Raw genomic sequence first — 15153 nt, forward strand, 5'->3', positions numbered from 1 at the left:
TTAAAATGAAAAGGTTTGCTCTGTGACTGAACCTTCCCAGGATTCTGAGAGTATTCAAGGGCCCTGAGATACATTTTCCAAACTGATTCACTGGGTGAACTTGACCTTCTAGGCAAGATTCTTATATTTGTTCCTGCAGAGAAAAGGAATATGAACATTTTTCTTGCTGTTTCCTTTATACTGTGTAACATTTGAGTGACCCGAGGCAATGTAGTTTATTCTCCCTTCTCTTAATACAAGCTCGTTTTTTCTGTTTCCTTTGAAGTAAAAAACGTAAAGGTCAGGTTATCATTTCACAAAATGTGCCATTCTGCTGGGGCGATTCCAGCTTCTCTCGCCATAATACGCTTTCACTAATTATTTCATAACTCATTTAAATGGTAGGCATTCTGGAAGGGAATTCATTGAAACAACTCCTCAAGTAACTAATTATTATTTTTTTAAACACAAGGGAATTTTAATTATAATGCCTGTTATTTAAAATCAGAATGTGACAATTTGTATCTTGAAACATCTATTGTGATAGGGAAGAAAAAAAAGATGCTTCTGAATAAAATAACACTCAAGTAAAGACAATTTAGTTGGCCTTTTATTTTCTTGATTTTCAAGAAAGATAAAAAAAATGCAGAGTTGGTGTTAGTTATAAAAACACAAAGGTAAAAGAAAATCAAAATCTTGCCCTTAAAAGACTATGAAGAGGAGCAGAATTTGTTACCCCCAAAATCACCACAATGGCATGTGGATTATTTTGAGCTGAAGGCAAACAAGACCCATCAGAAGCCAGAAAAACTTTTACCTCTCCCTTAACTAGTAGAAAGAGTTTAGATGGGGGGCGTGGCTCAGGAAGAGAGCTGCTGCCAGAGAGAACTTTTTATCTGAATGACCTATCAGTTTGGCGGGCAAACATCCAATGACCAAACATCTGCTCCTCTAACGTCTTGTGAATTACTCTCCTCCCCTCTGAAGCCCCAGATCCTCATCTGGTTCTTTAGTTTAGGGTGTCATCTAAGTTTCAATTGCCTATCTTTGGGTTTCAAATTTTATGGGGCTCCCATACATATTAAATTTATTTATTTTTATTCTGTTAATCTGCTTATGTCAATTTAATTCTTAGACCAGCCAAAGAACTGAGGATAAAAGAAAAAAATTTCCTCCCCATAAGTATTTATAAGTTTATTTCAAAATAAGGAGTTGCTATTTTCAAGGGATTAAATGGATAAATAAAACCAATTATTATTATTATTATTATTAATTATTATTCCTTAGTTATATTTTAGAGAGCTTAACTGATTAAAAATAATAGACTAACTGTGTGGGAATCTATTCACGGTGTCCTTAAATCAAGTCCTTAGATTGAGAAGCAAAGTGATAGGGGAATAAGTACCTGTCAGAGTGAGACAACTTGAGTTCCAGTCTCTGCCTGCAACATGTCACTGCATACCTTCTTTCAGTTTGGGAATCGATATCACAGAGATTTTTTAACATTATGAGATAATGCACTTGACTGTACCGTGCAAAGAGCAAAGCGTTATAAAAAAGCAAGTCAGTGGCTTTAATATTCAAGATTTAAATGCTTACGAATTAACAAAAGAAGAACCACATGGGCACAAAAAATGCCCTATGGTGTGTCCTGCAGTAAGTGTTGCTTCATCTGAGGGAGCAGCTGGACCCCTCCATCCCCTAGAGTGTGAATACAAGCAGACGCAGCACTTAGGTTCCTGCTGTGATTCTCAGAGCCCTGCAGGGGAAGTGGGTGGGCAAGTATCTGTGTGGATACATGGGTGGGTTGCATGGTGAGTGAGTGGTGGAAAAAATGAACCCGATGGTACTTTTATGATTATTCAGAGGACCTCTGTACTAATCTTGTTTTCTTACACATTGGCGTGGGTTTTTTTGTTTTTTTTAATTTTCTTTTTTGTCCTGGAGGAAAGGAGGTTATGTTATATCCCTGGTCTAGACCAACTAACTCCCATGACCTCGCCTTCAATAAATCTTTTCAGTTGAGAGGACATTAAGGAGGTTCGGTTGAGAATATTTCTCAGCATCTTTTTTCTTTGAAATAACTGTGGTTGCTTGATCAAGAACTCCTGGCTTGACCGGTGCAAATTATACCGGCTCCAATATAATAGTAGATCAGCTTGTGAAAAATGAACATTTTAGTCAAATAGATTTTGGCACTGCTTGCCAACAGAACACACTGCATAGACTCAATTCTTTGAGAACTGAAGTCGAGCTTGCCAGTTTGTGCTCACAGATTACAAAGGCAGATATCTGATCCAAAGTGACAATATTTATGGCTCATGATTTGTAGCCTATATGCCTATATTTCTTCCCCCCAAAAATATTTTGCACCATCACATGAAAATATTAAAAGTCATTTCGTGATAAGTGTAATAACACGATAATAACATTATGTCTATTGGTACAACTGCTGTCACTGAGTAACAACCTACTCTGCGAGGCTTTGTATCCCAGATGTTAAAAGCCACCGCAGCCTCAGGAGGTAGGTTTCTCCTTTATGTCTGTTTCACATAAGAGAAGCCAGAGGCTGAGAGAACTGGCAATATCTGCCGTAGGGAAGACCTGCTTTGCCAGATACAAGCTCATCTTGATGTCATGGGTTTTAAAGAAATGAGGAATTGGCACATGCCTTTTTTTAAAGCAGCATATAAATATTCCAGCACAGCCCATCTTCTTATTCCAAAAACCTCCGTAGTTCATTAATTTGTAGACTAATGAGATATTAATGAAATTATTCCAACTCAATCCATCAAGATTATGTTTACAGGCAGACAAATAGGTACATTTAATCTCATCAAGTTCATCAAACAAGGGAAAGTGCAGGAGGAAGGGGAGGGGACAGGGAAGAAGATGACACTGATGAAAACTTCTCCATATGTGGCAGATAACCCCAAACCACGTGCTGCCTTAAGACAAATGCCTACTGAGCAACCACTCAACCTTCCCGGTGCCTTGCTGGAAGGATGGGCCGCAGGAGAAGCCTTATAGATGAAATCTGGCTCTGCCTCTCTCCTCAAGCTGCCCTCCATTTAAAGGGCTAAAAGAAGGTATTTATGGAGGAGCGACACGGCTCTACTTTAGATTAGAACTAAATGGATACAAATAAAATTCCCAAGTTCCAGCCAGTACTGGCCAAGTTGCTTTCAAATGGAGACTGAATAGCCCAGGCATTCCTTACTGATAGAACCCACCATTACCAGAAACAACAATAGTCAGTAGCCTGTGAACACCGAGATTTTTAACACGATGTTGGATGGGATGGAAGCCCTTCCTGTATCTTTCTTACTCTCCTTCCCTCTTCAGCCAAGTGTGCACTCAGGGGTTAAAGAGTGCTTCAGAAGGCCGCAGAACACAGGATGAATGGCGCATGGCAAGATCGTTGCATAAAATGTGCTGATTGATTAAAAACAGATTGCATGTTCCACATTTCTTTTTATCAAAAGATACTTTGAGAGAGCACAATGGAAGAGGGGCATTATATTAAACGGGATCTACATTACACCTGAGGGTACAGAACAGGGTGTTTTTTTTTTCTTCACCTTTTAGTAGTGACTGGTTTATTGACTGCTAATGCTTTAAAAAGGAGATTAAATCAGGCCCGTGGTCTTTATTACGAGAAAGATATATGCCCTTGTGCATCCAGGAGTTTGGCAATTTTAACCTCCGCAAACATAACATTGATGTATGCTGTATTGCCAAACAGCACGGTAAGTGTCTAAAGCACCGTGAACAGCCTTATTGCCTCGAAATGACACAATCTAATATTAGATTGTAACTCAGTGACTGAACCTGCCGGCCTATCCTTCTACAGAACAGGAAAGCCAAACCCACTTTGTTTTAATATCTCACAGGGAAGAAACTGTTCTTCATTTTAGCACTGAAAGAGAGAACACATTAAAAATGAATCTAGATTGGAGGAGAACTGAAAGCACAACATAGCAGGCTATTTTCATCAGCAGCACAGGTGCATGAGCCTTTTGAAATAGGACATCAACATGCCAGTTCCATTCACTCAACTTTGCAGAGTTCCCTTAGCCTTGGGGGTGACTGATGAGGGGACCTGAGGGTCCAGGAATCCTCAAATGAGAGAAAATCAGATTGCACTGGTCCTACTGTATTTGGGAAAGCGGCTTTTACCTTCACTCTCAGCGCTGCTGTCTTGTTCCTTTTAATCAGTCATAATTCACATAGATTCTGAGTCCTCTCCATGCTTTATGCTCATCAATCAAATTTCAGACACTCATCATTCAAAGGTCCCGGATAGCTGATAGCCTTAGCTCCCACGGCCAAGGTGCCACCTCATGTGTCCCCCGGGTGAAAAAGGAAGTTCTGCATCCATGCTTCAGTCTGTCATTGTTACAGCAGGTGGGGTATCACTAGGTAGGTTGACCCGGAATAAGGGGTTCTCAGGTATGGGACTTTTCAAGGGCTAAATCCAGGTTAAATCAGCATGGTTAGCTACTATATCTCTAGGTGAGGGCCCTCCTCACCAGATCATCTTCACTCAAGTTCAATCTGGTTTAACTGAATATGAGAGAAAGATCTTAGTGGGGAAAAGAAGCCACAAAAGAGCGGCATGAAGCTGGGTTTATGGACTGACTGCATATCCATGAAATCTAGTTTTTTTGACCATCACTTGACAAAACAAACTCCTTCAGATTTCATCTTGACCGCACCTGCACTAGAAGAGTGCGTGGGCGAGCAGTTGGTCCTGCCTGACTGTCCGAATATACATTATTGCTAACAATGAGTCTTCATTCTCATCAGCTTTCCAGCAAAGAGACTAAATAGGACCTGGGAAAGGAAACCTGTATCAAATGACTAAGTAACAGCCTATTGGCTTAATTTTTTAACTGATAACTCAATATGAAGTTTGAAAGTGGCCCTTCAAATGTGTTTACCCGTTTGAAGACCTAAATTTATTTCAGCTAAGATTAATTTGCCTGGCTTTGTGTCTCATATCAAAAATTTAAAAAGAAATCAAAACTTAACTTTTAGCCAAATCTTTATAGAAATGAGTAAAAATTTGATTCCTTTCCCTCTAACACTGCACTGGCCAAAAGAAATGATTATGAGTTGCCCTCTAACCAAAATAAGTGGGGTAGAAATATCAATATCAAAGGATTCCAGAAAATTTAGTACTGTTTTGGGTTATTTTTTTCAGGGTCTATACCACTTTAAAATATCTAGAATAAAATTAAAGAATAAAAATCTCATCAATGAGTTATTGAGTCAACACAATACCAAGCATTAGATATTTGGAAGCTCTAATGGAAATTTTTATTTTTCATTTGGAGCTCTACATGTTGTAGGTAAAGGCATTATAACTAAAATAAAATTCACTGGTCTAGAGGCAAAAACAAAAAATCTGCAACATTTTAGCATTAGTGAGGCTATGAAATAAAATTAATTAGGAAATTATTCTAATATTTTTCTATTAATAAAATGTCCTTCCCGTACACATAAATAGTAAATCAATTTGAACTAGACTTTGTTTGGGGGGAAAAAACTCAGAAACCTATGTTGATTGTTGAGATCCTTCCACTATTTCCAAACTCATTTACAAAAAAAAACCAGTCAAGGCCACGAGGGAATAAACAGAAGCACATGCTTTCACATTTTTTCTTTTTCTTAAAAATATGCATTGATTCTGCAAAGGCTATTTTCTTCTCTCAACAAAAAGAAATCAGAAGGGGATGGAGAAAGAGGAGGAAAGGAAGGGTGAGCCCACTTACCTGCTACTGCGACTTTTGCTGTCCGACTAATAATTGACCCAGAATCTCCCAAAGACGCCTCACACTGGTAGAGGCCCTCGTCTGGCTTATGGTGCCTGGAGTGCAGCACGTTCTGTATGGACAGAGAGCCGTTTGGAAGCTGCTGCCTCCTCTCATCCGCCCCCAAGGCCAGGTGGATGCCGTCCTTCTTCCACCTGATCACGGGGACCCCCCGGTCCGACTCGGCAGAGCAGTTCAGGAGGACGCTGCCCCCCCGCAGGGTGATGGCATCGGAGGGCTCCACCAGAAAGTGGAGCGATGAGAAAGCCTTGACCTGGAAACCTGGAACAGGAAAGCCAGGGGAAACAAGTTCATTAGTTCAAGGAGATCTCAAGCTTAAATCCCCTGCCTTTTCTTTATAAAACTTTTTCAAAAGAGCTGGGTGCTTTGAAAAATGTCTGTGAATAAATTAAGCTTAATATCAAGGATTTTTGTGTTAAAAAAGCAAGAAAGCAGCCAATTAAAGTAACCACAATTAATGAAACACTTGGCCCAAAGTGTAATAACATGAAAAACTAAGAATTTATACAAGTCTAGCCATGGTCATCATCACATATGTCGGTACTTGAAAATTTAGGCAGAATAAACTAAAATTTTCTAAATAAAACTAGATATTTTAAAGTACCAATGGACAGTAAGCAGTGCAGTAGCTTAGATTTGGGGTACTATTTCTATGTCTTCTTTCTGATTACAGTATCCATTAAATTTTTTAAAAAATCTACTGAGACAGGGTGTTTTATTTACAACAAAAAAACAACTTTGAACACAGTGGAGAAAGTTATTTAGAACAAAGCTCAGGTGGGTTTTAAAGTAGGTAAGTAATCCCACTTGGAGAAGCAAGTCAATAAAGCTACTACCAAAAATCATAAGTCCCTGATGTGTCTTAAATTCTATCCAAATATTGCTCATGAGCCAGAAAATCTAAATGAATATTATGTCAGATTTTTTTTCTTCCCATTAACATAAGTGAACATGAGAAATCAACAGGAGGAGTAGAAAGTCATTTAAGAATCCTGAGGGGTAAGCAAGTATAATTAAAGAATATTCTTTTCGGGCTGACAGCATGGCACTGGGCAGAATGCTTGGTTGGTGAATCAAAGACTGATGATGTTTCAGGAGGCCACTGGGCTCACCCTTTGCTTGGACAGGTGTATACCTAAATCATTCAAGTTAAATTACTTTCAATTTCATTTTTAACCATCTCTGGGGACAAGGAATTCTACAATGTCCCCTGGTACCTTGTTTTCAATATTTAATCATTCTTAGACTCTGAATTTTCTTGATTGCATTTAATCCCATTTTCTCCTCAATCTTTGTGTGAAAATGCAGAGGGAGCTAGACATCTCTTTGTAAGACCCCTTTATATTTATGAAGCAGCATTTAATTTTATTTTTAAAATATCCACTAAAGTATACTTTAGCCTTTTTTTTTTTCTTTTCAGAATCACAATCCAACTTCACTAGTTTTCTTAATTTTTCTATAATGGGAACAATTTTTTGTTGTACTTTGTGTAAACTTTTCATTTTTCTACTATTTTAAAGGCAGGCGTCTAAACAGCCTGTAATCAGTGCTCGTTAAAGGATTGACCCATACTAGCTCCAAAGGACAGAAGCAGTCCGAGGCCTGTGCACTGCACTTCCCGTGAAGGTAAGCCTGAACGGCTTCTCACTGTTTCTCCATGGTGCTACCTGGCACGTGCTTGCACACCAAATTTTTCTAAACCATACTGTATATCCAAAGGCTGTTATTTTACTCCTTCTGCTGAGCTTTTCCCAGTGAACTCCATCATCATCATCCTACACTCACTTCATCCAACGAGGCCATTCGCCCAAAGAAAGCAGCTGGAACTTTGGTCAAATTAGCAAAAATTGTAAAATAACAGTAAACATGTAAGTCTACCATAAATGATGTTGGTAAATATCCCAAAAGATATAGCCTGGCCCCCTCACTGTCCAGTAAGCTTCTCCTCCTCACAGACCCTGATAGTGTAGCTAATCGAATTATTACCCTCCATTCTTCTAGTGAAAAGTAGAAAATTGGGAGTCTGGATATTTAGGGCTTGGTCCTGTATTTATTGCTTAAAGATTGTGATTCAGACACATCATTTAAGTCCACAGAACATCAGTTCCTTCATCTATAAAATTAGGGCACTGAATTCTAAATTCAACATCCAGTTTCAAAACTTTTCAGGAAGCTGGGTTGAAGGCATTCATCAAATGAACCCAGCTCTAAGGTTACTGAGATGCAGACTGACTTTGCTATAAATGCATCCCCAGTGTCTACATGATACCTCCTTTACGAGAAAAGAAACAAGGTAGTAAACACCTGATTCACCACGGATAGGAATGCAGAAAGAAGTTCTAATGTTCTTGAATATCAAGGTATTTCACTAGAGTAACACCCGCAATTTCTGTACAAGTAGCCTTAATAAGGTAGAAATAAATTTCAAATTCAAGACCAGGTGACTATATCGAAAAGCATTTATTACTCTTTTGTTCTTCCCGGGGACTATAATTTTAACAACCACCTCATGCTGAACACTTTATTTATGTCACAGAACACGTAATACATTTAATGCAGCTATTTATGACAGCATGTTAATGAGCATCTGCGCCCATTATCACAAATAAAAAATCCACTTCATCTGAAACAAGGAGGCTATGGCAGTTTCCAGTGCTGTGAGTACATAATTTAGGCAAGTTAAATAAAGATTAAGTTTTCTTCAATACAATTATTCTTGCAGTTCGTTGTTTGTATAAGCTGTGTATGCCTTATAACAATTACATTTTGAATATATGGCTCTTGAATTAAGGTACCTCACTGCTTTGAGTAATATGCATGGTTCCCTTTTCAAAGATTCAGCCCATGAAACACAAGCTCCACTCCCTGGTGAGGTATTTCACACATGGCTTAGGAAATGTCCTACTAATACATTACGATGGCTTCAGTTTAGGTCACCCTCCCTCCTCATGTCTTAAGAGTTTTCCTTGGAGGCATTTTGCCTACCAGTATATATCTTAATATGAAATAATTTTATCAAATTGTTTCATCCAAGAATCGATCTGAAATAAACTACACTGATTTAATGTATGAACAGAGAAAGAGAGATGATAAAACTGAAGATCACAAAGAAGTGGAGATAACTTTTGGAGCTTGTACATCAAAAAGTTATGGCTGGAATTTGGGCAGTCAGGGGTTTGATGAGGGCAGAGATCTCCTGGGAAATAGGTGAAATAGTTGGAAAGCAATAGAAGAGTGCTTTTGAACAGTCAAAATGGAACTACCTATTTTACAATTTTACCGAGGATTTGGCATTAAACAGGCAATGGTGGGCATTTCATCTGAAAGAAAGCCCACTGGAGAAGTTTTTGTTTTCCTTTTATTTTTAAGATGCCAGTGGTCATTCTGTTGAACCCTCCAATAGTAGCATTTCCCAGCCTTGCTTCATAAAAGCAGAGATCTTTTTAGGCTTCTGTGAAATGGCATAAGGTAAGCATTTTCTGGAGAAATACACTTGAGAGTGCCGAAATCCTATCCACTAAGAGACTTGCATAAGGGAGTCAGAGTCCGAGTTTGGAATGAGTGAGTCACCAGCGCGCTCTCCCTGCAATTGCTGGCTTGGGAAGATTTCTAAATCTTCAGGATTTAGACATAAAGCAACGTATGCATTTGACTAATTGGTATATTTTCTTAATCGGTGTTAGTCTGAAAAAAAGTAATAAAGTGTCATGTCATAATTGGACATTTTTCCTTTTTCTTTTTTTTTTTGAAAGAGAGTCATTTATAAGCAAGTACCAACATAGTAACACTTTCAGCATTTCCTGAATAAAGGTATAGAGAAGGGCCTACTCATGTAGGGTAACCCAAAGAAGATGTATTAACATTATTCGCTTTAGTTGTCTCGGACATAAACAGACATCAGAGATAACATTGCCAGGGATATTCCAAGTTTATATTAATTATCTAGAGACAGAAAAGATCCTTAATGTATTTTAGAGACTCACCAAAATGATCAAACTGGTAGAAATATTTCTGTAAGCTTAATTCCCTTTGTGCTTGCTTTCCTTATGGTTTTCTTGTTAATTTCAAAGGCCACTCAGTCACAGAGGCAGACTACCTTAGAATGGGTTTTTTAAGGTACCGCATTTTATCTACACTATCAAACATTGTTAAGCGTGAGAAATAATACCCCATGGAGTTAGAAATTCCTTTCCAAGTCTAAAACGTAAAAGCTTTTGGTTAAAGCAATAAAAGCTAAAAATGAAATTTATGAAAAGTAGCATGAAAGTAAAAAGAGTCTCCTGAAAGGATTTTTAAGATTAGAAAATGTCATACAAATCCCCATAGAACTTGATAGGCATAATTTTCTCTTTGAAATCACAAAATCTTTCACTTCGCGATGCTTGGGATTTTGATGATTCCCAAATCTTGTGATCAACCCAGAAAACTTCGCCATCATTATGTCTTCTTAGAAATAGATGCAACTACATCTGCTTCTCTTGTGCTCAGGTAAAGAAAGAGATCTCCACTGAAGAAATTTAAACTATTCTGTGGATGATGGAATAGTATCAATTTTCAGTTCATCAAACATCAACCACACGTGCATCATAACTTTGGATTTCTGCCCCAGCAAAAGCTTATAATGCGTGTAAGGCTTTGCAATGAAGTGGGAATTTTAAAAAAACACAAAACACAAACAACATAAATTAACAGAACCCCTAACTATAGGTAAACCTTACTGGGTTTAGGATATCAGAATATAAATTCTGAAACAGTCATTCTCAAACCATGGTCCTCTGACAGGGAAACCAACACCACTTGGAAACTTGTGACAAATGCACAATCTCAGGTCCCTCCCCAGCTCTACCCACCAGTAACTCTGGGGGTGGAATCACACAACATGTGCTTTCATTAGCTGCCCAGGAGATTCTGATGTTCACTACAGCTTGAAAAGAGCTTCTCCAAAACATCTGGTGGCCTAAACATGATCATGATATGACAATCCTTGTGTTCTTTGGACTATCTTGTCATAATTTTCCATATTTGGGGAATCTGTGCAATTTGGGTCAATTATTTTTCTAAGTAGGGAGATGACGTATGGGGGTGATACAGGAAGGCAAGTAATGGAACTCCATTTTGATATGTGTTTTTTTTATATATATATATCTTTATTGATTTCAGAGAGAGGGAGGGGGGAAGAGAGAGAGAAAGAGAGAGAGAGACAACAATGATGAGAGAGTCACTGATCGGCTGCCTTCTGCACACCCCCTGCTGGGGATCAAGCCCACAACCCGAGCACGTGCCCTGACCGGGAATCGAACCAGGATCTCCTGGATCACAGGTCGATGCTCAGCCACTGAGCCACGCACGGCCAGGCTCGACATATATCCTACTACAATTTGCTGTCTATTTCTCTGAGAGGCTGAAATGGAGCGAGGGCCAAAAAAGTGGGCTGTTGTTGACAATACCTCATCTTTCTTCTATTGCAACCAGCACTCTGCAACCCCAAATAGTTGTGCTCCTTTAAATAAAATGAAAGCTCCACAGTGGAATGGACACTCAGAACACTCTGTGAAATATTCTTGGTTCTTCACACAAGAAACTGTCAAAAGATTTCTTTGGATCAGCTACAACAGCTACAACCCTCTCCCAAAATAGGTTTTGATAAATATAGTATTCTTTTTCAGGTTGCATTTCTCTCATTACATTCTAGCTATGTGGTCAATTGTAGCCTTTTAAAATATTGTAACTTTAGACACTGATCCAGCTGACCTGTCCTTCAGCTCAGTTTGGTCCCTAGATAGGAAGACCATAATAGCATTCTCTTTGCTGTAGCCTGGGGGGGGGGAGGGGGAGGTAGGGTACTTTATGTGCTTCATTTTAATGCAAGACTTGAACTTCAGCCAGCCCAGAGCAAGAAAGTGTAGCTCACCAAAGCACCCAAACAGTGACCACTGGGACTTGTGTGAAATATTAGTGCTTTTTTTTCTACTTTGATAAGAGACATAGTAAAAATAGTTGTCAGATGTGGTCATATTTTTAAAAGATTGTGTGCATTCTAGCCCTTGCTAGAGACAAACATATTTTAAAGCAGTTTGACTTTAAGACAACTTTTTATTACTAACAAGTGGAATTAAGAAATGAATTAGGCTGTGTGGAATTTCTTCCTGAATTTAAATGATGCAAGGAAGACTTAACAGAAAGAAACACAGGTGCGTTTTACGATGGGAATTTATTAACTATCATTAAAATGTAGAGAAGATTTAGTCAAAAATTAAATGAAAAATTTTTAAAGGACAGGTTCAAGTTCCTCTCCCATTACAGTTGCCAGATTTAGTAAATAAAAATTAAGGACATCAGTAACATGTTAATTTCAGATAAGCAACACATAATGTTTTAATATAATCATGTCCTACATAGTTACTTTAAATAAATATTGCATAGGACATACTTATACTAAACCATTCTTTGGTGTTTACCAGAAATTCTAATTTTACTGGGCATTCTGTATTTTATCTGGCACCCTATCCCCCATGAAATGACTTCTTTCAGACCATGGCAAAAGCAGGCATATAGTAGATAATTCATACTACTCCACTCAGCTCTCACAGAGTCCTACAGAGGAGAGTGAACTCTTGGAAAGTTAGCGTAATTGAGTTAGGAAAAGTGATTTTAGTGTCAGGACATTTGCTGGCCTAGTCCAACACCACCAAATAACCACAGATGCCAAATCTGATTTGTTCCTGATGAAGTGATTCTTCTTTTTCTGCTCCCTTTACAAGAGAGGGGGCAGAATTCAGAAATATAAATACCAACTGCAGAGTTCAAAAAGCAACTGCTCCAGCAGACATCTTAGTGAGGCTACACAGAGGGTTCACATCAGACATTCTGAACACAGGGCATCTGCCACAAGAAGAGACCTGATGTTTTTATAGGGTGAGAAGTGTGTGTCCCAGGTAACCGTCTGAGTGTCCTCTGGCTAAATCCAAGGGTAAAGTAAATGATATGGGCCAACCAAGTTACAGTAGGGGACTAGTTTTCACACCCTTTTGCCGCTTCCAGAGCTAAATGTAAACTGCAGCTCGATTTTGCTGTGTGATACTGGAAAAACTGTAATGAGATTTTTTTTTTTCAGCTCAACAGGTAACAAACACAATCTGACATCTAGGTTATCATTTCCCAGGCCTCATGCAAAATTAACACTTAAGAGAGAAAGTTTGAGGTGCTACTTAATCTGCCCTGGGTTTAAAACTTTCCCCCACTCTTATTTTGGTAAAATGTACTCATGTTTTCTCCTTTGTTTTTCATCAGTCTTTCTCAAAATAGGGGGATACATGCCTTTTTGCAAGTGCACAAGTGTCTACTGGAACACTGAGAAAGGTTACCCAGAGTTTTTAAAAAGAGCATCACTTGAAGAGTGCCCAGTGTCATCAGGATGGCGGTGAAGAATTAACAAGAATCGGAGATGCCATTAATTATGAAAGGGCCAATTGACCTTCAGAGCCAGATGATTACTTGCCACCCATATTTACTGTATACAAATAAGAAAATATGGACATAAAACCAAATATTATAATAATTGCTAGTAATCTTGTTCATCTGGAATAGCCACTGTTAAAGTTTGTACGCATTTCCTTCCAAGAAATTATTCATTTTTTGATTTGTAGTGATTTCCTTTATTATCCATGTGGTTGTAATAATATTTGGGAGAGAGAGAAAGAATGAGAATGAATTCCTTCTCTTGCCTCTCTTCCGATTATTATAGAGACTAATCCCATCATTGGGTCCTGCCCCCTTAACCCCATCTAAACCCAATTACCTTCCAAAGGCTCCTTCCAAACACACATTGTGAGTTAGGGCTTCAACATATGCATTTTGGGAGAACACAAACATTTAGTCCATAACAAACAAGGATCAAGTATCTAGGGGAACTCTGTAGGGAGATGAAAGAGTAAGTCCTAAGGTCCTCAGTTGGGAAAGTGACTGACCTTTTCCAGGAACTGCAGGGAGGCCCACATGGTTGGGTCAGACTGAGGGAGAGGGACAATTCAAGGAGATAAGGTACAGAGGTTAGAGGGAGGTGTGCAGGACCTTGGAGGCAAACAAAATAACTTTGCCTGAACTCTGAGGAAGATGGAAACCTAGTGGGGAGTTTTGATCATTAGAGTGAAAAGGTCCAACTTATGTTTTAAAAGTAGTTCTCAGTAAGAATGGATTTCCCGCCCCCCGCCCCCCAGGTGACATTTGGCGATGTCGGGACATTTTTGCTTGTCACACTGGGAAAAGTGGTTCTGGCATCTAGTGAGGAGAGGCCAGGGATGCTGCTCCAAGTCATACAACAGAGAATTGTCCAATCCAAAACATCAATAGTGCTGAGGTTGAGAAACCCTGCTTTAAAAGAATCACTGTGGTTGCTGTGTTGAGAAAAGGGGTCATTGGAAGAAGGAGAGAAACCAGTTAGGAAGCTAGTTCCACAGTGCAACTGAGAGATGATACAACTTGGACTAAAACGCTGCAGTGAAAGTGATGAGAAGTGGTTAGATTTAGGATCCATGTTAAAGGCAGAGTCAGTGGGGTTGCTGAGGGATTGGATGTGGGTTGTTCAAAAAAGAAAAGAGTCCCAGTTGATTCTAAGTAGATCAGTAGAGCAATTTATGTAACTTATATGCAAAAAAAGGGCACGCTGTTGCCAAAGAAAGCTCTGAGCACAAGGGGTCAGGAGACCTGAGTTCTTTGTCTAATTCTGTCACTCACTGACCCTTGGAGTGTGGGCACACCACTGGGAATCATGTGCTCATCAATAAAACAAGGAGCTGGACTAGGTCACTTGTAGGATTCTTCAATTTGAATATCATAAAAGTCTATGAGTTTCACATCTATTAACTTTTCTACTCACGAAATTATCCTCAAATTTAGGAAGAAATTTGTTATATGAAGAGATTTGCTATAATCACCTGTGATCCGTTTATCACAGACTTACATGAGACCACAAAGAGGTGCAGTTACTAAAGGTGCCAAGAGACCAAGAACCCGCCTCATTATCCATAAAATAGGGAGACAGTCTAATCTTTATTATTGAAGATAAAAGACTGCAGAGGTCACTCTGCCAACAAAGCACGAGCTGCTTTATTATGATTCATGAGAAATGAAGTATTCATCTTGTGGAAACTGCTGTTACAAATATGAAGGATTAATTCCATAAAGGTCTGACAGGTCCAGGGAAAGCCTTAAATATTCAGCAAACTTCATGGCTGATACTGTGGTATAAAGTCTGATGGAGGGAACCATATTGATAAAACATCTGTGTTACATGAGTCCAATTTTCTCAAAATGGAGGGCAAATAGTGATTTTCATTAA

General features: G+C 38.8%; 1 protein-coding gene across 1 annotated transcript in view; it reads right to left on the minus strand.

Annotated features, from left to right (window-relative positions):
- The window catches only part of DCC (DCC netrin 1 receptor), a 957719-nt gene that overhangs the window by 594737 nt on the left and 347829 nt on the right, over positions 1-15153 (minus strand). Inside the window, exon 2 of the mRNA XM_081150263.1 lies at positions 5757-6077. Within this exon, the coding sequence (XP_081006389.1) occupies positions 5757-6077 (321 nt within the window). The remainder of the gene's footprint in view (positions 1-5756; positions 6078-15153) is intronic.

Source organism: Miniopterus schreibersii, assembly GCF_964146895.1.
Source record: "Miniopterus schreibersii genome assembly, chromosome: 10".
NCBI lineage: Eukaryota > Metazoa > Chordata > Mammalia > Chiroptera > Miniopteridae > Miniopterus > Miniopterus schreibersii.